Source organism: Limulus polyphemus, unplaced genomic scaffold (assembly GCF_000517525.1).
Source record: "Limulus polyphemus unplaced genomic scaffold, Limulus_polyphemus-2.1.2 Scaffold14, whole genome shotgun sequence".
NCBI lineage: Eukaryota > Metazoa > Arthropoda > Merostomata > Xiphosura > Limulidae > Limulus > Limulus polyphemus.
In genome coordinates, this window is record NW_013665624.1 from 252,316 (window position 1) to 277,706 (window position 25,391).

At 30.1% G+C, this 25,391-nt stretch overlaps 2 protein-coding genes across 9 annotated transcripts in view; one reads left to right on the forward strand and one right to left on the reverse strand.

Moving 5' to 3' along the window:
• The window catches only part of LOC106457173 (ubiquitin-protein ligase E3C-like), a 79,485-nt gene that overhangs the window by 52,104 nt on the left and 1,990 nt on the right, over nucleotides 1-25,391 (forward strand). For both annotated transcript variants that reach the window (XM_013916569.2, XM_022383018.1), the window contains exons 16-24: nucleotides 203-287; nucleotides 2,911-3,005; nucleotides 3,422-3,563; nucleotides 11,815-12,059; nucleotides 13,166-13,290; nucleotides 15,106-15,196; nucleotides 15,459-15,557; nucleotides 22,412-22,568; nucleotides 23,007-23,137. In XM_013916569.2, the coding sequence (XP_013772023.1) occupies nucleotides 203-287; nucleotides 2,911-3,005; nucleotides 3,422-3,563; nucleotides 11,815-12,059; nucleotides 13,166-13,290; nucleotides 15,106-15,196; nucleotides 15,459-15,557; nucleotides 22,412-22,568; nucleotides 23,007-23,137 (1,170 nt within the window). The remainder of the gene's footprint in view (nucleotides 1-202; nucleotides 288-2,910; nucleotides 3,006-3,421; nucleotides 3,564-11,814; nucleotides 12,060-13,165; nucleotides 13,291-15,105; nucleotides 15,197-15,458; nucleotides 15,558-22,411; nucleotides 22,569-23,006; nucleotides 23,138-25,391) is intronic.
• LOC106457183 (WD repeat domain-containing protein 83-like) overlaps nucleotides 22,970-25,391 on the reverse strand; it is a 25,359-nt gene continuing 22,937 nt past the window's right edge. For 6 of the 7 annotated variants that reach the window (XR_002610096.1, XR_002610100.1, XR_002610103.1 and 3 more), the window contains 2 exons: nucleotides 24,502-24,634; nucleotides 22,970-23,173 (listed from right to left, as the gene is read on the reverse strand). The gene's annotated coding sequence lies outside the window, so the exon portion shown is untranslated. The remainder of the gene's footprint in view (nucleotides 23,174-24,501; nucleotides 24,635-25,391) is intronic. The other variant, XM_013916580.2, reaches the window with a different exon arrangement.

Here is a 25,391-nt window from a genome sequence, read left to right on the forward strand (position 1 = left end):
ACTGTTAAAACATGACTGGATTATGCATTGTTTTTGTGCAAGGTGGTATTCTTTCTACACAAAATAAAACTGTTCTCAGATTTTGTCTTTCTGAAAGGGGTTGCTATTAGATTAAGAAATCCATATTTTAACAGTGCTCAACTTTCTCAAATTCTTATCAATAAATGAGGATATAATAAGCTTCTCTGCTACTTGTTTACAGCCAACAGATTTGCGGTTTGGAAGTAGACGATCTCGAAGCTACACGCCATTTGTTGGACTTAGAGCATTAACAAGAGAACAGTTAGGTGTGTATTTAACATGTATTTTTTAAATAATTTGTGACTCCTCAAAAATAACTTTGGACTGTTACTAGAACCGTTAGTAAATTTGATATTATAATATCAAGACCTGTTTAAATCCAACAACAGAGTTGGAAGTTCACAGTAAAAAAAAAAGTAGATTTTATTTAAGAAAAGGAAGGTTGCAAAAGCATATTTAATTTTAAATTATTGTCACATCATGAATCTCGTATTGTACGTATAGGAAGTGATTATAACAACCTTCATTATTGTTTTCTGTATTAACTCTCAACATGGGCTCAGTCAATTTGAACGACCGTGTGACTTCTTTGTACTCATTCAAAGACTATAGATTTAATACTGGTAACTTTTAATATAGTATGTATATCTTCACGAAAGTTGGCAGTCTTTCACGAAATATTAATGTTTCACATACAAAAAAATCATATTTTTAGTGAATTATTTTTTAATAAATTATATATCAAGTATCAGTTTTGAATAGTCCATGTGCAAAGTGATTTTCATGTTAAGATTAAAAATACTTTTCATCTCAAAAATCTCAAATTTCATTTGTGTAATCTCTAAAACCTCCTAAAAACATTTCAATTTTTTTTTTTCACTAAAACTTTGTTTTATCTGTTATTTTCTCTACCCTGACTATATATGGTTGGTCAATTTAACCAACCTTGTAACTCCCCCCAAAAATCAAAATAAATCTAAATTACAATCTTTTACTTTCTAGAATTACTTCAAATGTAGTATGAAACTACAGTATACATCAATTTATAATTGAATTTTATTGTTTTATTACCCTTTTGATTGCCTTTTGAACCATGTCTATTCATGCCAGTATAAGTAAATCACTTGGTGAATGTGCTGCTCATATTACGCTATCAAATTATGTTACCCATGAGCTGCTCGCATGTGTGACTCATGAAATATTTTTATCATATTAATATTATTATTATTTTCCCTAATCTGACCGTAACTAACCTAAAATAGATTCCTATTTTTACATTTGAGTTACTTTTATAATAATAAATGAAGAATAAACATGAAAAACAAGAAATAAAGTACTTATCCAATCTTTTTTTTTCTTGCTGTCAATTGTTGTTGACACTTAATGCTACTTTTTTTATAATGATAGTAATGCAGTAAATAATTTTTATTTAATTAATGCACCAAAGAACATAGACTAATAACATGCAAAAAGTAGACATTTTCACCTAACTCAAAATTTTTCTCACTTTCTAACTAAGCGACAAGAGCCATTACAAATTCATCTAAGCTAGTCATTAGCTTTCCCATGGGAATGGAGGTTGTTCTCTGAGTGAAACTGATGACTATCTGTTCAGAACAACATTATACAATATGTCATTTAATAGATGAAAACCTTGGCTTTCTATTAACAAAGAGAACTATTAACAAATCCTGAAAGAGTGGGTGTGGCAGGAAGGGTCTGATTTTCTATTTGATAGCTCTGTACCCCAACAAAATTGAAGGCCGTAAAAATTATAGTTTGTCTGAGCAATGATGATTTGAGTAATTTGTGTTTAATTTCATACTTTTTGGTGGGGTGGTGGATAAAATAGAGAAGAGTAGATGTCTAGAGAAAATGTCATGTGTGTCACACTAGAGGAATTCAGTATTTTATTAAATATTGCCTTGTAGAACTAAGAACTTAAAACTTACATACTATTAAAATATGGATTATTAGCTAACATTATATGCTATACTAATTGGTATAACATAAACTAAAAGTAGTTTAATAAAATTTTGAATGTAAGACCCTGAAACCTTGTGTCATGCACAGTAAAGGATACCCGTGGTGGTAGGGTTAAAGAGAACAAACCTCTCAGCAAACCTTTAAAACCTATTTAATTGCTCAAAGAGCCTGTAATAACCTGTAACAGCTTCAGCTTGTAAAAAATATATCTTTACAGAATATGGAGTTTTTGCTCTTCATATAAAATATATAATTCAATTCTTAGTTATAGCTCAGATGTGTCCTGAAGTAAACACTCGTTGTGGCCAATGAAATGTGGTGTAGAAACAAGACTTAACAGAATATACTACAGGTAATAATGTACAACTCTACAATTCACTTGTAAGGTTGTCCTCTATGAAATCACACACACAAAATCATGTATGGGAGTTCAAAGAGTCGGTTCTAAAATTAATATTACCAGTTATAAGGTGAGAAAGATTATCATTGTTTGTGAGGTAGAAGGTGGGAAAGAATTATTTTTGAAATATGTACCAGTATTTGGCTCTATAGGACTTAGTATAATGCAGCACCTCTGAGAGAGATTTTGCTAAAAAAAAATTTTTCAGCTCCTGAGACCATTAAATATCTGTTTGGTTTAGAATGTTTTATAGATCAGTGATTTTATAGTGCATTTTTCTACTGTAAATGACATTTCAAACAAATGATCATTAAACGGTATGTATATAAAATATTTAGATAAAAATGTACATACAGTTTGTTTTACTTGAAACATATGTGCTCTTTTTATGCTAGAAATGTTTTAAGCTATGTTCTTGTACTTACTGTTTAGTGCCATGATAAATGTTGCCTATGAAAAGTGTATAATAACTGATATACTATCAATATTTATAAAACTTGTAGAGGAAGAAGGTCCACCAATGTCAACAACTGAGATAAGGCACATGACTATTCTGAGGGAGCTTCCATTTGTAGTACCTTTTACTGACAGGGTAAAGGTAAGTTTACACTTATCTATCGATAATTTATTTTTACTTCATTGTCAGACTTGGAGACTCTTAAAAGTCACTAGAATATCCCAAACAGAAGCACAGTTTGAAATTCAGTTTGTCACATAATCAAGAAAGTCTTGAGAAAAATATAGTTCATTGTAGGTCAGGAAAAATTAATTATGAGAGGTGTCACCTCAGCTGAGTTTTATGTACTTTTGTTCAGTTAGTGATTTTTGAAGTGCATTGCATTCTTTAAATCTTATGATTTGAATATTTTACCTTAATATGCTTGATGAACAAAACGTCTCTCTTTACCAGCACTCTCCATTAAAATCGAGAATAACTGTTGCATTGATAAAGTAAACCATTATTTGTTAACAGTTTCACCACCCTCCTTTTTTTTTCTTCAAATGTGTATTTAGATATTCCAATCATTAGTGTTGAAGGACAAGGTAGACAACCAAGGAGAGATGTCTAACTTTTTAATGGGTCCTTCAATTCAAGTTCTAATAAGAAGGAATTACATTTATGAAGATGCATTTGACAAACTTTCCCCAGAAAATGGTATGGTTCCCTACAAATATTGTTTTTTTGTTGTGAGAATTATTGTGAATTATATTAACTCTTTCAACACGGGCTTGGTCCCTGGGACTGACCTCATAACCATTTTGTGGTTGTTATAGTTTTGCATGCTATAACTTTTAAATTATTAAGCATAAACAATACAATGCTTTCATACTCAAAATATCAAATTTTTTTTCATTAAGTCTTAAAGTTTGTTCAGCAATGTTTTTTGCATGTCTTTTTTTTTTTGTCTAACATGCAAAATCTTTATGATGTCCAGATAGTTATCAAATGTTTCATAAGAAAAGAACTTTATGTTTTATCTGTTATTTTCACTAAAGAATCTCTGTAAGGGTTCGGTAGATTTGACTGATCTTGTAACCACCATAAAAGAATTAGGAAATAAATATAAGTTATGCCTCTTTCATTCCAGAATGACAACAGATTATAACACGAAAATATAAATGTTTAGACTAAATAGCTTAAATCTCATAACATTATACAGTTGTATATATTTATCATTTTTATTATATTGATTATTTATTATATTTTATTTTATTATATTATATTATAGTAGCTGTGACTGGCTGCTAATACAGAAGGTACAATGACGTGTGGCACACATGCTTTTACGTTACTGTATCCAGTAATATAAAACTGACCTTTAGTCTTTACAAAGTGACCTGTCTTGGCTGTGTTTTAGTAGACTAGTATTTTATAAAATACAGTCACATTTCCATTATTATACATTATATATATGTATATAGATTATTACTATTTACAAACAAGTTCTTAAACTTATTTTTCTTGAAACATAAACAGAATAAATAAAGAAGTAAAACAAACAATTAACTCTTCTAGTTACAACCTTTGTACTTGGTTGCTGCTTGACATAGGTTGCTAAGCCTTTTAAAATTGTGCACTTGGAGGATATGAAACGAAATATTTTTTTTAGGTTTTAAATATATATATTTGAATAACCCAAAAATCATAAAATACGACATCGATACCATAGAATTCCACTCTAATTTATCAAGCTTAGCAACTAAGCTGTAATTGAGACTAAAGACACAACCTACCTCCTTGAAATCTTGGTTCGAAAGAACGAGATGGCATCGTAACACATGAAAATGGCTGAGAAAGCCATTAGGGGGACATTCGATTGGTTATTCACATGTCATATATTGAAGGGACTGTTTCTAAAAACGGAAAGAGGTGAGCAAGGCCACTGCATTTGATTCATTACATGAGTGATGAATCAAAAAGATAGAAGGTTCTTATTTTATATTCTAGCTTGTCAATATCGGTAATTTGAGTTCCTAATTCATATGAAACTATAGACTTAGTATTTTGACATCACAAACATCTCATTTGAACCAGTGCTGCATTATACGTACCATGTGACACACAAAATTTGATGTTTAACTGTGTTTTTTAATATTTATTTTAAAATCAAGGAATTAAATAATGTATAATACTAAAATCTGAATTATAATCTACAGTTTGATACCAAACTTATTGACATGCATTCATAAAATAGTAGTTCAATAAAATTTTGAATGCGAGTCAACAAACACAATGACTTGGCCTTTGACCCGTGACCTGTCTGGAGATGGTTAAAATACATATACTAGCTTTCCTTTTTAATTGTACTTTTAGTAGTTAAAATTGAATATTATATGTGAATAAAAAGTTTTTAATAACTTGTATGCTATGGAATAATTATGAAACATTTGTAATACCAATATTTGTATTTATTCCTATTCATACCCATGATAGAGTATCTTACAACTCAACATATTACTGTATAACTGAAAGCTAAGTGATAATTTGTATATACAGTTGTGATTAAAAAAAACTCCCTTTATGGATTTTTCATGGCAATGCTACAGCAGTAATAGTAATGCAGAATTATCAAAGAAAATGTACAGATTTACCTGAAGGTTAAATAACCTTCAATTTGGCCATAGCAAGAAGCAGTTAAGTTTGTATTAAGTACTGTTGATGGTATTGATGTTCCATTATCAGTTCTTTAGATAAGCATGATACCAATATAAACAAGTCTTTAAGTAATTATTCCAGAAAGGTACAGCTAAATGGATGTGACTGTTTTGAGTGATTTGATAACTAATGAAATAACAATCCTAAAAAGACTGTTACCAGATACTAATTCAACTAAACAAATGAAATCATGCTATGTTATTTAATGAGTTGTATAACCTACAGTGGCTAGTGGAAGGTGGAAGCTATCAGTCAGCTTATGATTGTTATTATATCAAATATTAATAAATAAAAGTTTTAACTTGTTATAATGTTGAAATGATGATATTTTGTAATGGTTTTAATTCCATAAGTGATCAATGATTGTTTTAAATTACCTCTGTAATTAGAGGTGTTTTTTTTATAATTAAATTTTTTTCTCAGTTTCTTGATAATAGTAGAAACTAACAATGAGCAAATTCATCATGTTTCTTGATACTGAAAAATTACTACTACAACATAGATGGTTGAAGTTGAGGAGATTCTATTTTCAGATTGCGATAAGATAAAGAAAAATGGTTCAGACATTTCCCCAAACATATGAAAACAATAGAACTTGTAAAGAATCCATTGCTCTGATTGTTGATGAAATAAAAGCTGGCTTGCCAGTTGTCAGACTGAAGTTTTATTTAATTTGGTATAATGTACTTGTAGTATGGAATGGTTAGTTTAAGCGGAGTGTAGAATGTTTAAAACATTGACTAAAGGGCACTTAGATATATATACAAGCTATAGGTTAGTTTAAAAGACTAGTGAGTAAAGCTTAAAGCAAGATAAATAATGATTATAATCTGATTCTCAATATAAGTTGGAGGTTAAAGGGCGTGTTTAAGCTTTATGTGAGTACTATATTATTATGATTAATCAGTTGGATACGATCTCTATCAATGATGTAACACAGGTCCTGGGAACTGCATTTACCTGAAATTTATTCATGAATTAAAAATGCACTTTACAGACCTATATTTATGATGATTTTTATGTAGACAGTTAATTTATCATCTAATCTTTTCATTTTAATTGCACCATGTTATTTTAATTTTAAAATATTTGGGCAGTTTCCAGCTATGGTCATTTCAGAGGTCATTTCAGAGTTTATTTGAAATGTTAATATTTTAATTTCTGTAGTGCATGTTGGTATATAATAGACATTTTAATGCTAATAATAAATTACCTTATAACACCAAATTAGTTATTTTTCTTGTTTAATTTGACACCAAGTGTTTCATTTTACAGTTTCTTCAAGAGCATTCCACTAAAACACAATCCATAACTGACAGTACAAAGTTTCAACTGGTTTAAATAATAAATTCTAATGAACCTATAGTGTATAAAGTGAAACATTGAATGTCCAATTAAAGAAGAAAAATAACAAATTTGGTATTATAAAGTAATTTATTACTAGTATTAAAATGTGAAAATTTTGGTTGTAACAAACCAATTATGTCACTTGATAGCTGTAAAATGCTACGAAGAGGACTGTTTTAACATTCTGGTAGTGACTTGGAATGTAATGAATAGGATTGTTTTACTAGACTGAGCTACAAGTTTTTTGCACTACTGACAAAAAAAAACAATTTTATTTTGTCTTAATTATAAAAGTATCAACATTTTTGGCTTAAAAGTTTAATTCCAGTATCAGTTACCATACTCAATGTGGCTAGAGACTCCACTGATTTTGGTCATGTAATGTGAATAATATTGGGATAATCTTTTTACTCTCACTTTTAATTTCTTTAGGATAATGTTTGTTGTTGCTGTTTTTGCTCCTACTAGTTGAGCATAACGTATTGAAAAAATTTTACTTAAATAGATCAAACCCATTACAGAACATGAGGCTATATTTGGTAACATGAGTAACACTTATTCAGCATGAATAACAATAAGTTGCTTAAAACAGTGATCCTTTTATGCCCTATAGTAAATTTTTATGAAGTGATAAGTGGTTTATTTATCATCTTACAATACAGATGGTAGATCAAGATAATATTACCCAGAATCTAATAATAGGAATATATATATATATACACTTTCATTTCTGACCAAATCCACATAAGAGCAAAAAGTTTTAAAAAAAATTGAGCATAACGAGTCACTTAAGTAGTTATGGGCACTCAGACAATTTTAAGAATAACCATTTGTAATTTTTGTGGTTGTGAACTGTAGGATCAGGAGTTTTGTGCTTGTAAACTGTAGGATCAGGAGTTTTGTGCTTTATAATGTACATATAATAACTTGTTTTATTTACTTTTATCTTCTACTTCTAAGCAATTTTTGATAAACAGAAGTTATCTTGATTTGATTAAAGTAACTCACTTCATACTTGTTTTTTTTTATTAATATTATTTGAGAAAGTCTGTAAGTTGGAAAATATTGACAGAACAATGTAGAGTGATGAGAAAAGATAAAATAATTTCAATTAAATGGATGGGCACACTGTGATGTGAGTAATCAACCCTTACGCGGTGTTATGTAATACCTTTCTAATGCATTATGTAATTTGAATTTATTCTTCTTTTTTTTCCCCCTATGGATATGGCCAGTTAAAACACCAGGCCTTTGTAGCATAATTGGATTGGTAGAAGAGACTGGTAACTAAGTGGTAACAAAAATGTTCATGTCTTTTTTTTTTATAACATGAGTAACAGCGAACAAAATGTATACTGGAGAGAAGTTTTTATAAAGTAATCACAGTTATATAGCATGTTGCCAAAAGTTGTCATGTGAGAATAGTAGAGTTTAATGAATAACTTATAAATCCAGGAGAGGTAAAAACATTAAGAATTGCTAGAAAATGGTACATGAGTAATGATGGAATTGTCTAACTGTAAACTTTACAAATTACTACCTTTGCTAAAACAACTGAAAGTCCAGTTTGTTGGGCACATAATCTGAGAAAAAGCCCGTTGTTAAGTCAGAAATGTACAGAAAACATTATACCACAGCAATTATATAAGATGTGTTACATATAGTTTCAAGTGTGTAATATATCACCATCATCAACTTTCATGGAGAACAGGATCTGTGGAAAGTCTTTTCCTCACTTGTCATGCAGAATATCCATTAAACATATGTTGGAAGAAAGTGCTTTGATAGAATTAAATGTGTGACTTAACAGATCAAATGATGGTCTTATGTTAGTGAGAATTAAGTTGGAACTTAACATAAAACTGGGAAAAATTTTATGCTGTAGCTTATACAAAGTAATGACAATAATGCATAAGAATTATTAGAATTTTAGGACATTCTCAAGTCCATTAGAGGTAATTTAAGAACAGTAATAAATTGTAAAAAAAAATAGATTAAGTTTTTAGATCTGGTGATGTAGAGAACTACGTGGATATATGAGAAGGGTTTTATTTGAAAATGTGATAAGTTTGAAATTAAAAGTTTCAAGGCTAGGATAGTGATGTCGAAACAGTTTGGAATAATCTTATTTTGTTGAATTTCACATTATCTTCTTCTCATATCAGCAGTTGTTGTTACATAAGTCTTCTTTTTGATGTCTGTACATGTAGCTATTATTCGTGGGGCGTAGTTACCGAAAATTTTGTCTCGGTATTAACCACATTCTGTAAACCTAAAACAGTATTTTACAACTGTGAATTGTTAAGGTATTGCTGTTCTACTGTATTCATAAACATTATCTATCCAAGGGGGATTTTATTGTTTACTTTATAATACAACTTGGTTTAATAAGGTTCTGATAAATAAATGAATAAAAACATTAATGTTTATTTTTAGTGAAAACTGATTTACCCAGTTTTCTTTTATTAGTTCAGATGAAAATTGTAAAAAATAAATAACAGTTTACCTAAATAAATAACAGCTTACAATATAGTTTTACTGAAAATGATTTCAATATAGGTTCTCTCTAACTCTTTCATTTTTGACAATACTCTTTCCTTTGCACCAATACCTTAAAATTTATGCATGATACTTTTCTTTTGTGAAGTAACTGCATTATTTGATAGCTATTTACCATTTTTTAGCACAATTGAATGTTGTTCCCTCCATAACAAAAGTAGTCTGAACTGTTGAGATACATCTGTTGAAGTAGTACAAGAGAGGCACAAACATTTTGCATTGTGTGCACATTAGTTCTTGGTATTTGTATCACTTGTAAAACAAAAGTGTAGTCATTTCCTCTTGCAGTGAAGACCTTTAGATTTTACATCATTTATATGTATACTGATAAATGGATAGTCTCAAGTACTGTTCAGTAGTAGTTTTAATCGAATTCATTTTGTTCACGTTTGAAGGTGTGATAATAGGGAAGAAAAACATATATATAAATAAACTATGCTTTGGAAAGAATTTTATTCATAATTATGATTACCATAAAATTGTTATTGGTAGAAATTAGGGATGCACGGGTAGTAAAATTTGGCCGAATACCAGGTCCAGGTACCCAGTCACTAAACTTTGGCCAGGGCTGAGTGTCAACTGGGACTGGGTTTTCTCCCTCCCCCCAAAAAATAAACAACATACACAAAAATTAAAAACAAAAACAAAATTGATGTTTATTACATTTAACTGAATAGTCACCCACAGAGCATTTAACTTTCAACTTCTCAAACCCTAACCCCTACTGTTCTCAAAAATCCCCACCTTCTCAAGCCAAACCTGTTATTAACCCTCATTGTTCTCTGAATCCCCGACTTTCAGCGGGCAGTCAGTCTTCGTTGCTTAGAACACATTTTTTTAATTAAACCAATTATTGACTGTAACTTTCAGTACCACATAAGTTGGCACAAAGATTAGGGCTCAGATGCCATTTTCAATTACCCAAAATCGGCTGTTTTTAACTTAGACATTCGGTTGGACCCGAGTATTACTGGGTAGTCCAACACCTGGCTAGGTGCCCATGCATCCCTAGTAGAAATATATTGCAATGTATGTCTGTTGGCTGGGTGTAATTTGAAATAGACTATAAAAGAAGAAATTTTAAAATGTCTAAATAGTTTTAGTATAACTCTGAGGAAACATTTGTGCGTTTTTTGTTTAATCCACAAATGCTATAAAAGCAGTGCTAATGATATTGGTTAGGGAGGAAATCCAGGTTAAATTATAAGTACTTTGTCAATAAAAGAGTAAAGACTGTCATTTTCACAATTATCGTAAACTTTTAAAAATCTCATCTAGTACCTTTGTCAAATACAGATATCCAAAACCATTACCAAAATAGTGGTAGTAAGCTACTTTTCCTTTGTGAAACTGTAATATATTTTCAACAAATGTAGCAGAAGCTGTTTGGGTGATTTTTGCACTTTCGGACTTTTCTTGAACCAGAGGCAGCCAAATGATTTTCTAAAAAATATAAAAGAATTTATGTTTACAGAACTAGGATTTAAAAGATTGTAAAAAAAACAATGTTTTGTCGAATTTGATTATGTTGTGGGTATGATGCGAGGAAGAAAATAGGACTTTGTTTTGACTGTGTGCAAAGTGAGGGGAATTGACTAAATGAGTGAGAGAGAGGCATCTGTCTCCACCCTTTTATGCTCAGTTGAGGGACTTTTTGAATACTCTAGCAAACTGAGAACACTAGGATTTTGTGATTCCTGGGTAGAGCAGGTGAGCATGGGAATGAAGGGAAATTGGTGCAATTTGCTACAATTATATCAAGAACAAACAAATATATGAACAATATATTTGCTTTTTTCATATCAATTCAATACAGTCAAGCTTTCAAAAAATATATGCTTTTTACCCATTAAGGTGTCCAAGTAAACTTAATTTCACAGTGTAAATCTATTGTACTGGGTTGATTACATGGTATTTCACATAGCGCTGGACAAATTCTGACTACATTTTTTAAATCAGCACCATCAAATTACCCCAAATCACTATAGTTTTCACCAGTAGCAAATATTTTTTATGTCCAGTGATATCGACAGTAGTTAAAGGAGTTACCTGATAATTTTTACATATTTCAGTGGAAGTAGTTTAGCACTTAATAATGAAAATTGTTTTTATCTATGTGAACTTGTGATTATCACAATTTGACTTTTTTTAAACCAAAGTCAATTTTAGTTTTAATTTTGTAGCTATGTTAAATCTATGGATGACTGAAGAGTGTTTCAATTCCTATTTGTCTAACAGTGGACTTTTTTATTTTTTAAATTTGTATGTTCAATTTTATTTCACAATTCACCCAAAGCCAAAAATTGCTGTTAAATATTTTTTTCCAAATATTTCTTCTTTGTAGAACCAAACTTGAAGCCAAGAATGAGGGTTCAAGTTGTTAATCAAGCTGGTGTAGATGAAGCAGGTGTTGATGGTGGAGGGATATTTCGTGAGTTTTTGAATGAGCTATTAAAAACTGCTTTTGATCCAAACCGTGGCTTTTTCAAAACTACCCATGATCGACTTCTTTACCCTAATCCAGGAGTCCATTTGTTAGTTGAAAACTTTACAAAACACTACTACTTTATTGGCAGAATGCTTGGAAAGGTGACTACAGTTTTTGCTTTTAAACTGTGTGTATATGTCCACAAAAGTTTTTTTTAATCTCTTCAGTGAAAATGACAATCATAAGTGAAAAATAGGTTGTGATAGTGTACAAAATAACCAAGATAAAAAAAATAATTAATACACATAAATTCAGAGCATATTGTGTTAATCATAAAATTGATATAATGTATTATAGTAATAATAATAATAATAAATTAAAAATGTATATTAATTGTTTTTTCTCTATAATTTTATCATAATGTAACAAAAAAAAATTCTACTGAGTAATCTTAAGACTGAAAAGGAAAAGAACAAAAAATTGGGCAGGAAAAACAAAAAAATGGGGAAAGAACAGGGGGGAAATAGAAAAATAAGGAAACAGAAACTGTATATTACTTTTGTGTTTAGTCACTGAAGTTGTGTTGCTCTGGCACTGTTGGCAACCAGTTAGACATGTTGAAAGTTGAGGAAAAATTTTTAAAGCGTCAAATGAGGGTTAAAAAAAAAAGTAATTTTTTGGAAGAATAGTTACCTCCTGTAATATAACCAGTATTATATAAAACTAAATATTCAAGCAAGAGCTAATAATTGAACAAATACATCATTATGATTTACAGCAGTTCCAATGTTACATTCCTAATATTTATGGCATAAGTAGTGATGAAACATTACATTCTTATTTCTTTTGTTCTGCGTTATTATCAATTAGAGTTGTTTACATTTAATATTAAGTAGGGAAATTTACTTTCAAAACATTCGTTACTTTTTCAAATACAGCTAAATACATGTCTTGGAATTTAAACAAATATGTTTATTTTTCTTAACTATTGTTGATAAAATGTAAACATAAGATGAAGCACAATTTTCAGATTGATAGTGAAAATGGTGACCCAGCATATAGGGACCAGGAACATTTTTTTTCACCCTAGTTGATATTATTTTAGCAATTTCAAATTAGTTTTTGTATCAAAAAATATTAATGCTAAAGGTGCAATATCATATTACTCTGCTTTACTCTGAAAATTTGTTTACTTACCGTTTACATGTTAATATTCTGTATTAATCATGTGTACTCATTCTGGTACTGTTTGGATAATTTTTTTTAGGCAATGTACGAAAATATGTTAGTAGAGCTGCCATTTGCTGCTTTTTTTCTGGCTAAAATTTTGGGGAAAGAAACAGCTGATGTAGACATTCACCATCTTGCTTCATTAGATCCTATCATGTATAGGTATGTCAAAAAGTATCATGAGAGTATGTCACAAATATATAATTCCATTTAGAATTACCAATAAGATATCAGTCCTAAAATTCTGATAGTCTATTAAGAGTGTCACTAAGTATATCAGTAAACTATTTTGCATGTAAAGATTTTTACTGCTATCAATTTAAGCTGTCACTGAGGTGTTACTTTTGATGACTAATGTTAGTATATGTATGCCTAACTGCATAATCTATCAAAAATGGTTGTTTTTCCAAATAATGTGAAAATATATTAATTTCATAGTAAAAAGAAAGTAACACTAGATGATTAGTGTTAAGTATTTCTTATTGGAATTAAATCCTTTAGAATACTTCAAATAAAACTCTACAAATAGTTATAATTATATAAAAATATGAGCTGTTTCTTAGTAATGATTCAGTTAAAGTCTGTAAGATATCTATCTGTATATAAGACAAAGAAAGATTAACAACTCATTTAATTAGACTTACACACACACACGTTAGAAGTCAAACAGAAAAAAGAACTTGAAATTTCAAACTGGCACTATATTTTTATGAAAAATGGTCATAAACTAGCATAATCTGCATGAATAAAAACTTGAATGAAATTCCATTTAGCTTATTTGGTTCATCATCGTCAGACAAACCATTAACCTTCTTGGTATGGATAGGTCAGAGTGCATATCATGACCTATGACCTTTTACAGAGTTACAATCAAAATTGAATTAAACTACTTTATTATCGATGTATATGAATAAAAAGTTCTTAATTTTATGAGAAAATATTTTAACTCCTCAATCTACCCTTGTATGAGAATCGTGACATTTGTTCCATGGGTCTTCCATCTTTTCTAATTTATTCATCATCATATCTGAAGTATGGATTTTAATGTAAAAATATTATTATAATATAGATATTATGAAGGTAAAGTAATTTTTATAGCCTTCAATCTTGTTTGTTTATAGTCATAAACTAGAATATTGGACCCACCTACCCATCCTTTCTGCAATAATTTTTTCTTACATTTTATACTATATCATTTCTGTCCAATAGAGAGGCAAAGTTTTAATCTATTGAATGGCATATAATGCTACATTGTTTTCAATACAGAGTATTGTCAATTTATCTTCAGTTTGGTGTTCATATCAAGCAGCAATAGAATTAATTTAAACCCCTATTGTCCTATTTAGAAACCCAGTTAAATTATAATAGTTATAGGAGACTGTTTGCTTTGAGCATGTTGTTATTTGTGTTCTTAGGTGTATTAGTTAAGTAAATAAAAATTTAGTGTACTAGTATCATCATTATAAAAAAAAAATTCATTGACAACTGACAGTAAAATACAAAGGTCAAACATAAGTACTAAATTTCTTGTTTTTCATGTATATTCTCTATTTATAGTTATAAAAGTAACTGAAATGTAAAAATTATAACTTTATTACATAAGATAATGAAAAATAATGATGGTAAAACATTCTTCACAAGGTATGCACAGAAACAGCTCTACTTGTTCTCTGGGCTTGCCAAATTTAGTGAAGATATACAAAACATATTAAAAGTTATAGTATGGAAACTCTGATGGTCAATTTATAGTTACTAGGTCGGTCACATGGCTTGATCCTGTATGGATAATATATTGTGTATCAGAATATACATATATAGAAGCTGCCATTATACAATTTTTAACTTAGTTTTCTTTATCTAAAAGTATTGGTCTGGATGCATCATTCTTATTATTATTAATAACTCAATATGTTGTGCTGGCATAGTGATTGCAACATTTAGGTGATTTGTTTCTCTCTTTTTTTTTTGTAAAACCAGGAATCTCCTTTATCTGAAAACATATGATGGTGATGTGTCAGACCTGGGTTTAGACTTCACTGTTTTAAACAGTGAGTTGGGAGAAAATCAGGTACTTTATATCATTTTCCAAATGATTTCTTAAAAAGAGTGAAGTCTTTTTAAATATAAAATATGTTTGTTAAGTGAACTTGGAAAGAATGGAATATGTGTTCTCCTATTAATAAAGATACAATTAAGATAATAAGATGTAATTTTAAAAGTTTTATAAATATTTCTTTCTAAAATGGTATCTGTGAACAGAAAGTAGAAATGCAGTTTTATTGATCCAGAAGGTAACTAACTTTTATTAGTTATAATTATTCATTATGCAGGTGATTGAGCTCATCTCTGAAGGAAGCAACACACCTGTTACAGAATCAAACAGGATCAGATACATTCACTTGATGGCTGACTACAAACTCAACAAACAAGTTAGTTTCTTAAGTAGTAGTAACTAAATGTATAAAATCTTGCCTCTCAGAACTCAAAACTTGACTCTAGTCAAATTAGAAGGATGGAGTACACTGCCATGACTGTATACAGGACTAAACCTTTGGACAAACCTGGGGTTGTGCAGCAGTTATTCCAAATGCAGGAATGCTGCTATTATGTTTGTAAACATGTTTAAACCTTGTTTCATGAGCAGTAAAGAATACCCATTGTGATAGGGTTAACGCTCTTGCCATGAGCATCCTTTTATGTGCATGTCATGAAGTTTTAGTGAGTTACATTCAAAATTTAATTAAATTACTTTCATTTTATGGTATACTCACAAATATAGCATAAAAACATAGCTAATAATCCATATTTTTAAGTTCTTACTTTTATAAATTACTCATTATAATGTTGTCATTGCTCAGGCAAAGCATAATTTTCATAGCCTTCAATCGTATTTAGTAACAGAGCAATAAAACAGAAAATTGGACCCCTCTTGCCCCACCCACCTGTCACATCCTCTCTTTCAGAAATTTCCTATAGTTCTCTCTGACATTCGATACTGTATTATTTATAATCAATAGAAAGCCAAGAGCTTAATCTGTCAAATGATGTATTATATTATGTTGTTTTTTGTACAGAGAATTGTCAGTTTCACTTCCAGTTTAAGCTTTATTACACGGGAAACACATTGATGAGCTTAGCTGAATTTCTAATGGTTCTTGTTGCATAACTGGAAAGCCAAAAAATGTGATATTTATGAGACATTATGCTTTTTGCTTGTTATTATTCTGTGTTCTTTGGAACATTATTTAATTGAATGAATAATTATATAGTGCAGTAGAACCATTAGTATGAAAAAGTAGGGTTAAGTGTTTTGATAGTCAACAGCAAAAAAAGACGAAGACCCGAGGAAGTACTTTATTTCTTGTTTTACATGTGATACTGTTTATTTATTATTATAAAAGTAACTGAAATGTAAAAATTGGAAATCTTTTACGTTAGATAGGTAAAATGAAGAATAATTTTTTCCCGAGGTATGCTCACGAGTGGTCTGTGCATTATATAATTTGACACTGTAATGTGAGCTGTGCATTTGCCACATGATTTACAACTTATATGGCATGAATAGTAGTTAGAGATGGTTTAAAGGGCAATAAAACAATAAAATTTAAGTATAAATAGATGTATATTATGTGTTTTAATACTTTTTGGGATACACAAATGTAGTTTCATGTTACAATTTGAAGTCATTCTAGAAATTAAGAAAGGGTAATTTAGATTTTTTTTTTTTCTTTTTGATGGTTCGAGATTGGTCAGAGTGACCAACCTTGTGTAGAGTTAGGGTAGAAATAATAACAGATAAAATATCAAGTTTATTGAGAAGGTTTTAGAGATTATACAAATGAAATTGGATTTTTTAGATGAAGAATATTATTTTTAATCTTAACATAAAAAATCACTTTGCACTCAAACTAGTAAAAAAAAAACTGCACATTCCTGGACAAATCATAACTAAAAATGCTTTACTTAAAATTGATTTTTTGTGTACAGAAGACTTCAACAGGAATGTTGAACACTTCCATAGGTTGAACTTCCACTGAGAGATTCTTCTTTGGGGTTACTGACATAATACTAAAGATGACCATGGTGGATGACTTTTGACTTGGACTGCCTGTTCTTCTGTATTATGTAAATCACATTATTGATTCTTTTCAGTACAATTTATGGCCCTTCCCAGCATCTACTAAACTGTGGAATACATTCTTTCTTGAGGCTGGGATTGCACAGCCATACAATGTCATCTCAATGGAATCCAGTCATATTAGCACTAACGTTGTAGTGATTTTTTATTTTACCATTAACCGATTGAAGCCTTTCCTTGATAAAGTCACATATACCTTTATTCTTAAGATACATGAGAGCTGTTTCAAAAATTAATTCCTCGGGACATGCCAGAGTGTCTGATTCCACTATGTACCAATTTATTTCTAATTCTTGGTATGAGTATTTCACTTGTTGGTACAATGAGTACTCCCTGTTGTCACTGGAAGTTCAAGTTCTGGAGTAGTAATTGTCATGTAGTGCATAGATATTTCCTGGTCAATGACTGTGAAGCTATTTGAAGGTGGTCTAATCTTGCATCCTTGTCTCTGCATGAAGTCAGTTCCCAATATTCAATCTTCTTTGATGTCAGTTACCCACGTATCAGGAAGTGCAGAGAAGCTTCCTTATAGTGAGGATAACTTCCTACTTTCCTCTTGCTGGAACTTTGTCCACCTGCTGTTTGCAACAAGCCTTCTTCTTTCTTTATTTCTGAAGGAAATTTCTCACCTTTCATAACTGAATTTGGTTCATGTAAGTTCACCTAATTTCTTTTCTTTCCACTTTCTGTTTAACTCCTTATTCTTTTGATCTGGTTGTGCATGAAAATTTCTAATTAGGGTATTATCTTCTTGACTTATGAGTAACTGTTGATTCCTCACAATCTCAAATGTAATGCTTAGGTTTCCCATTACTATAAGAGTTCCCTCTTATTGGTATCCTTTGGGAGAAGTTCTTATTCCATACAGACCTTTGTCTGCACTTACGTTCAAAAGGTCCTTTCAAGTTACACAAGAAACATCTAATGTTTTGTTTTTTATACTTCTCATTTTGCATATATAACACAGGTCTGTGTTGGTTTTATTGTCTTGAAAGTTTTACATGTTTTATGGTAATTCCTATATGCAGAATCTGAAAATAATACAATTTTTTTTTATCGTGTACAGGTTTTTCACAAAATGTCATAATGCAATACATAAAAGACCACAACACTTAGTTTGAGACTAAAAGACATACACTTCACAAAAACATTTGGATGAATAAGGATGCATCAATGTTTTTCCCATTGCTTCTGCTTGTTTATATTTTTGTTAACGAACATAATTATAAAAATTACCTTCTTTTTTTTTTCTTTCAAGAATGACTGTACATTGTAATAGATAATTACTCACTATTTATTCTTACAGCCAAAGCTAATACATTTCAAGTCTTCTAGTCATTTAGATTTATTCCTTCACTGCACATTAGAATTACCACAGCAGGTAAGCTTTGTGAAAACAAAGTATTGAGTTTCCAGCACACTTGGTCAAATTACACCATGCTGCACTTGTGAAAAGTGTGTTGTAGTTTTTTGTTTGTTTTTCATTTAATTTTTCTTATCTAACCTAATAAGTTTCAATGTATTACATTTTAATTACTATTATAATAATGAACAAAATATAAAAAACAAGAAATTTAGTGTTTACATGAGTTTTGTATCTTGTTGCTCTCATGATCTCAATGAATGTTAACCCTATTTTTTGTAGGATCATTGTTAGTACTTTAATAAATTTTTAATAATTTTAGATATACAACTTAAAACACACAATATTAACATGAGAAAAAAAACTATCATAAAACTATTACAACTGGCTTTCAAATTAAGCTATATGTGTGTTAAAATAATTCAAGGTAATTTCAGCAATAGGAAATTATGAAATTCATATAAAATAACTCAAACCTGTCACCAGAACAAGCCTTATATGAAAATTAGTAATTAAAATTTTCTTTTTCTATTGTTCCTAAATAATCGAATAGCAAATTTCAGAGAGAATTATTGATATTTTTTGAAGGACAAGATGTGATAGGAGGGTGTGGCATGTTAGTTTGACTTTCTGGTTTATATCTCAGTAAAACAAGAAAATTGGAGACTATAAATGTACATTATTTCTTAGAAATATCTATACTGTAAGAGTATACTTTATATTAAGATCAGGGGGAATAAAATAAATGGGCAATTTGGAGTGAAGAAGAGTTATGTGAAATGGACAACTGAAAATTGAGAATTCATTTAAATGTTTCCCTTTTAAATTAAGAAATTAAAACTTATTAAAACTATGTTTTGATGCCAAGTTTATTGTATGCATGGATAATAAAGTTTAACAAACTATTGAACGTAACATTGTAAAAGGTTGTGACATGGGCATTTGACCCAGCCATACACATAGTGTTAATGTTGTTAAAGCTGGTTTTTTTAAATGGGCAAGAAAATTAATAGCTTGATTTTCACTATTTTACCTGTTATCTGTGGAAACAATTTTGAACTGAGTTTAGCATGTCTCCTATGGTACCTTTCCTGCATAGTCCTGAATCAGTGATGTTGTTGAAATAGCCAGCTAAATTCTGGAACTGGATTTGATAGTGACAGTTAATGGATGGCACAGCAGCAGTGTTAATAGGTGTATAGTGAATGGTGTTTTAGTTTGTAAATTTTGAGGAGATATGACTTATTTTATCTTTGTACTTACCAATTCAATATCCATATGTTTTATTCTTTAATTGGTGTTATTTTCCACGTCAATGGTTTCACCTCATTCCACCTCAAAAATACAATACCCCAGTGTTTCCCATACTGGGAACCACAGCCAAAAACAAAGATGCTGAATTAATTTTAATTCTAAATAAACAATAAGCTGATAAAAAAATTGTTGAATTAATCAAATGATACAGTATGTCGAAAGGAGATGTTATTGCACTACGGCACTGTTTTTCAATCACCATGCTAAAGTTACAGATTAGGGGACCTCAAACTTTTTTATTCACATCAAGGGAGCGTCAGACTAAAAGAATTTGGGATCTGCTGAAATACCCTATAACCCAAGCATTTTCAAAAGGTGGACCTTCATTTTTCAGGGGCAAACTAGGAATTGATAGTGCTGCTAATGTCTTTTTGTACTTTAATTTTGTCATTGCAGCCTTTGTGTAATCTTCAGTCTTTTTGTAATCCCTCTGTACATCTCCAATAGCTTTATCAATCTTGTCTTCAGTCATATTTATTTTTGTTCTTTATTCTTCAAGTATTATGCCTATTTCTTTTAACATCTCTCTTAAATTACTTTTTGTTCTCATTTTCTTCTTTTAATTTTTTGTCTTTCTTCATGGTCTTATTTTAATTCTCTGTTTCTATCATCCTTTTCTTTTAATTATTATTTTCTTCTTGATCTTCGTTTAATTCTCTCAGTTTTGATCTTGCTCTGTGATCAGTTTGTCATCTTAAAATTTAGTCAAACTTCTTGTTTCATTTTCATCAAAATAAAAGTTACATCTGCTTTGACAAAGTTACATGCCTAACTCACAGGTAAACTTACAGAATTTTATTAATAATGTTTTCCAGGTGATTTGTTGATTTTATGATTAATTCCTTGTTTTTGAGAAATCTTGCACTTGCATTCAGGTGATAGCTTTTGTAATTGCTATAGTATATTTCTTCTTGCATTTAATATAAACATATCACTTTTTAAACTTTGTAGAGCAGACTGGAGGATTGAAATCACGTTTACAAGAAAAAACTAATGACCATCCAGGAAAAATGATCTTGTTCAAACCCTACATTTTAGCTTATGCTTTTCTCAAGAGTTACAGCATTGCATACAAACACAAACTTATAACTAAAAAAAAAAACACATACAGCAATTAAAAACTAACTTAACAAAAGTATTGACATGTTATTACATGCATGTTAAAAATAATTTCAATGACTAAGCAACAAAAAATCTCAAGCTATCAAACAGAATATAACAAAAAATAATAATTACAAAGGATAAAAATTATTTCTGTTTATTTTAGGTTTATTAGATTGAATCAGTAAAGACTCAAGGTTTTGTCAAGGTAAACATTTAATATAAATATTTCCATGAAATCTGTCCATGTGTTTGAGTTAAAGTTAGGGAGCCCCATTAAGTCCTAATTCCTATCACAACTCCAGATTTTTGTTTTTCAGTTAATATCATAACTGCCATTAGGTAACTGGTTCTTTCTAATATTCTGCTTTATCCTCTTTGTATGTCTACACATATATATATGTGATAAAAGATGTCAGCCATATCCTTGGTACTTTGTTTGATAATGCTCACACTTCTCTTTGTTCACATGTATATTTGTTAATTACATTGATCAACAAAATCAAACTCTTTTTGCTCATCAAAGATGTAAACACACTTTTTTAGACCAGTTTTGCACACTGATCCCAAATCTATTTTTGGTTTTCTTTTAGAACATCTAGTTATTGAAATATGATGACAGGTATTAATTTCAGCACAATTTAGGTAATAATCACACATTAGGCTAGTTAATGTTATACACACTATACACTTAGTTAAATCTATACAGTACATACTTATGGAAAAAGAAATGTACAACAACTTAAATTATAATTAAGGCAATAAACTTTCAAATTTGATCAGTTTCATCACAAAAACTTGACATGCTAGAGGAAAACCAAAAAAAAAAGATTTGTAATCAGCATCCCAAGAGCTATCTAGCCCATCTATAATTATATCTGATGAAAATGACTTGTTGACCAGTGTTATAGGATGTGAAACTTGTCATCAATGTTTCTGCTACAAGTCACAACTACTCTTCTTTCCTATTTTTGTTCTGGTAGATAAATTGGCATTAAATACTTTGCTTTTCTGCTAAAAAAATTTCCTCCTTGAAGCGTGTGAATGTAAACACCTTATTTCATTAAGAAAATACGAATTCTAGACTGAAAAAAATATTAACTTGGGACCTGCAGAATACACAGTAACTAGGATATAAAGGAAATTTATATTTTGTGAGAGTTTTAATGTGGTTTTTCATTTTTTAACTTAAGATTTGTTTGAGTTTATGTACAATAAGTTTTCTGATAATGCAAGTTACTTCATATTAAATATCTAATGTAGATATTTACATTAGTGGTTCATTGCTTAAAGTTGTCTATCAGATTTTTCTGGAGCAGTTTGTTTGGTTCTTAATCAAATATTGTATACACTTTATCTCCTAATAGATTAGACCTCAATGTGCAGCGTTCAAGCAGGGTTTGGCAAATGTAATCAACTTGGAATGGTTAAGAATGTTTGACCCAAAGGAACTACAGATACTAATATCTGGTGCTAATGTCCCCATTGATCTAATTGACCTTAGGAACAATACTAATTATTCAGGTAAGGTATTTCAATGAAAATCTGATTAAAATGAATCACAGAAAGAAACCCCCAACTTTACAGAGTAGGAATGTCCATTTTAAGATGATGAGACATCTTTATAACTTAACATAACTGAACAAAATTACTAAGTAAAAACTATATTAAATTGTTTTATGTTTATGGTCATTCTTCCTTATTACTTGCATTATTATTGGGTGTGTCTAGGAGGTAATGAAAACTTTTGGAGGAACTAAATATGTTCAGCCATGCTTGTAAAGATGACTTGTATAGACAGGTTCTGGATTATAAAAGGGTAACCAAATACCCCTTTTAGAGAAAAAAATATCAAGATTGTTTTAGGTTTAATAGTAATTTAGTAAATTTTAACTGATGTGTAAACATTTAAATCCAACCAGGTATAAAACTATAATATACATTTTATTTTATTATTGTTAGGAGGATATACAGCTGATCACCCGGTAATTCAAATGTTCTGGAAGGTGGCTGAAGAGTTTGACGAGAAAGAACGTAGACAGCTTCTCAAGTTTGTAACTAGTTGTTCAAGACCTCCTCTTCTTGGTTTCAAGGTGAGATACTTTTGAACATTTCTGGGGTTCAGTCAGCTGCAAAAATAGTTTTTAGGTAATTAAATATATGAAAACTATCACAAAACATATGTAAAAATGCTACATTTGCTCAAGGAGCTTTCCTAGTGCTCTACACAATCTCAAACTTAACTGATGGCATGAGGGTTAAACTGATTTCATAATACGAGTATTCTTAAAATAGTTATAAATGCTCAAATGAGTAATATATTGCTGAATGTTACATTGTGTTTAAGTTAATTAGATTATTGAGATACAAAGATTTAGAATTAAGTATCAAAATGTTTGTAAGGATATTTTGAATTAAAATACATAATTAATTTTGTATAGTAAATATCCTTCATCTCTAGGTTAATGGACAAAGTTGTATGATAGGGTAGTTTCTTTAAATTTTTTATCAGTATTTTTATGCGACTAAAAAGATCTGAAGAAAAGTGGGTCGGTCATCATTAGATAAAACATTGTCTGCTAGGGTGTTTTTCCTCAGGTTATTGTATAAACAGGGCATCTTAAGTATTTCCCAATGAATGCCTGGTGACATGTTTAAGTTAGTAGATAATAGTGAATGCATGACACGTGCTATATGAACCCACACTAATCTCAGTTGGTTAGACTAAATAGAATTGTACTGAGAAAGCCTTATTTTCAGATTTAGGTTGGGTTGTTGTACAACATTTATAAACAGTATATACTTCTTTATCTTAGTATTATTTGAAAATGTTCTAGGTGGATATTGATTGGTTACAAGCAAGTAGTGATTTATTTTTTCACTTGTGCAATTTTTATCAATTCTATGTAGTTCACTGGCTTTTTTAACAGATTGTAGATGGAGTACAGATTCTCCTTCACTGGTTTCTGAAATAGCATAGGATTTACATGCTGTGATCAACTTTCACGTTAGCTTTGAAACAAGTTATGCCATTAGGAATGGGTTTACTGGTGTTTATACTGTCATCCATCTAATATACCTCTCAACTGGCATCCTTTATAAATTGAAGCAACTGATAGCTTGTCTTGGAACCCTTATTGCTGTATGTACCTAAACATTTGAAGAACATACAAGCCTTTAAATTAAAAGTGAAAATTGTGTTTTAGCAAACAACACTATTTGTTTATGCAAGATATTGAATTATTATATCCTTGGGGAGAACACATTAACACTGCTTGTGATTTTTGTGTCAAGTTACAGAGCTTAACTGTGGATACCATCAAATGCACCCTAAATCTCATTTATCACAATAGATTCTTTTGTTTTAACAATAAACTTTACCCTAACTTTAAAGTATTACCATGAGCAACTGTTCTCTTGAAATACTCTTGAACAATGGCAAACAAAAAAACTGTACCTGTCGTCAGGTTAAGATTCAAAGATGGTTTATTGGACTCTGAATTTCAGAATTTTTTCAGTTCTAGATCCTAGTATTAAATTTTCTCAACTGTTCTGATCTGAGCAGAAGCACAAACTTTCTTTCTGCTACTCTAAATGAATACAAATTACTTTATTTCATTAACTAATTAAACAAGTGTATCTTTTACTTCATGTAACACAACTCTCAATCTCTTTAAAATATTGCAATCATTGGAAACTATCAAAATTGCAGTAGAGACAGATAAATAAAACCATTATAAGCACCAGTTCTAGGCCCTAAGTTTAACCAGTAAATATACATTCTCCTAATTAAAACAATTTTTTAAAAATATATAAAGAGAAATAGTAATGTTATGTAACTTTCTGATACACATTCATATAGTGCAACAAAGAACTAGAAACTTGGACTATAAAGAAAACCATATGGAGTAAGGTTATTCTTATGGTATCTTGAACTTATAATACTATGTCCTAAAATTTAAGAAAGCAATCAAGAAATTGGGTCATATATTATGGTTGTAGAACAGTCCAAGTCCAACTAAGACATTACCTGTATACCCATGTATAGAATTAAAAAATTGTTCAACGGAAATAAAACATCTGTGACTAGCCATATATACTGGAAACGTATGGTAGCCTTTAAGTATTAGGACAGGAGAGTACTTTTGTTCCTTGTACAAACAACAACTGAAGGAAAGTGCCATAGCAGACCATTGTTTGACTCAGCATGCCTAACAATGCTAAACCCAAGAAATGCACTAATAGAAAATTTAGGGGCCCTTCTTATCCAACAACTATGACCTCATATTAACAGAGACAGAGGATGATATTTATAAACAACCATTTTATGTCTTTGTTAACTTCTTT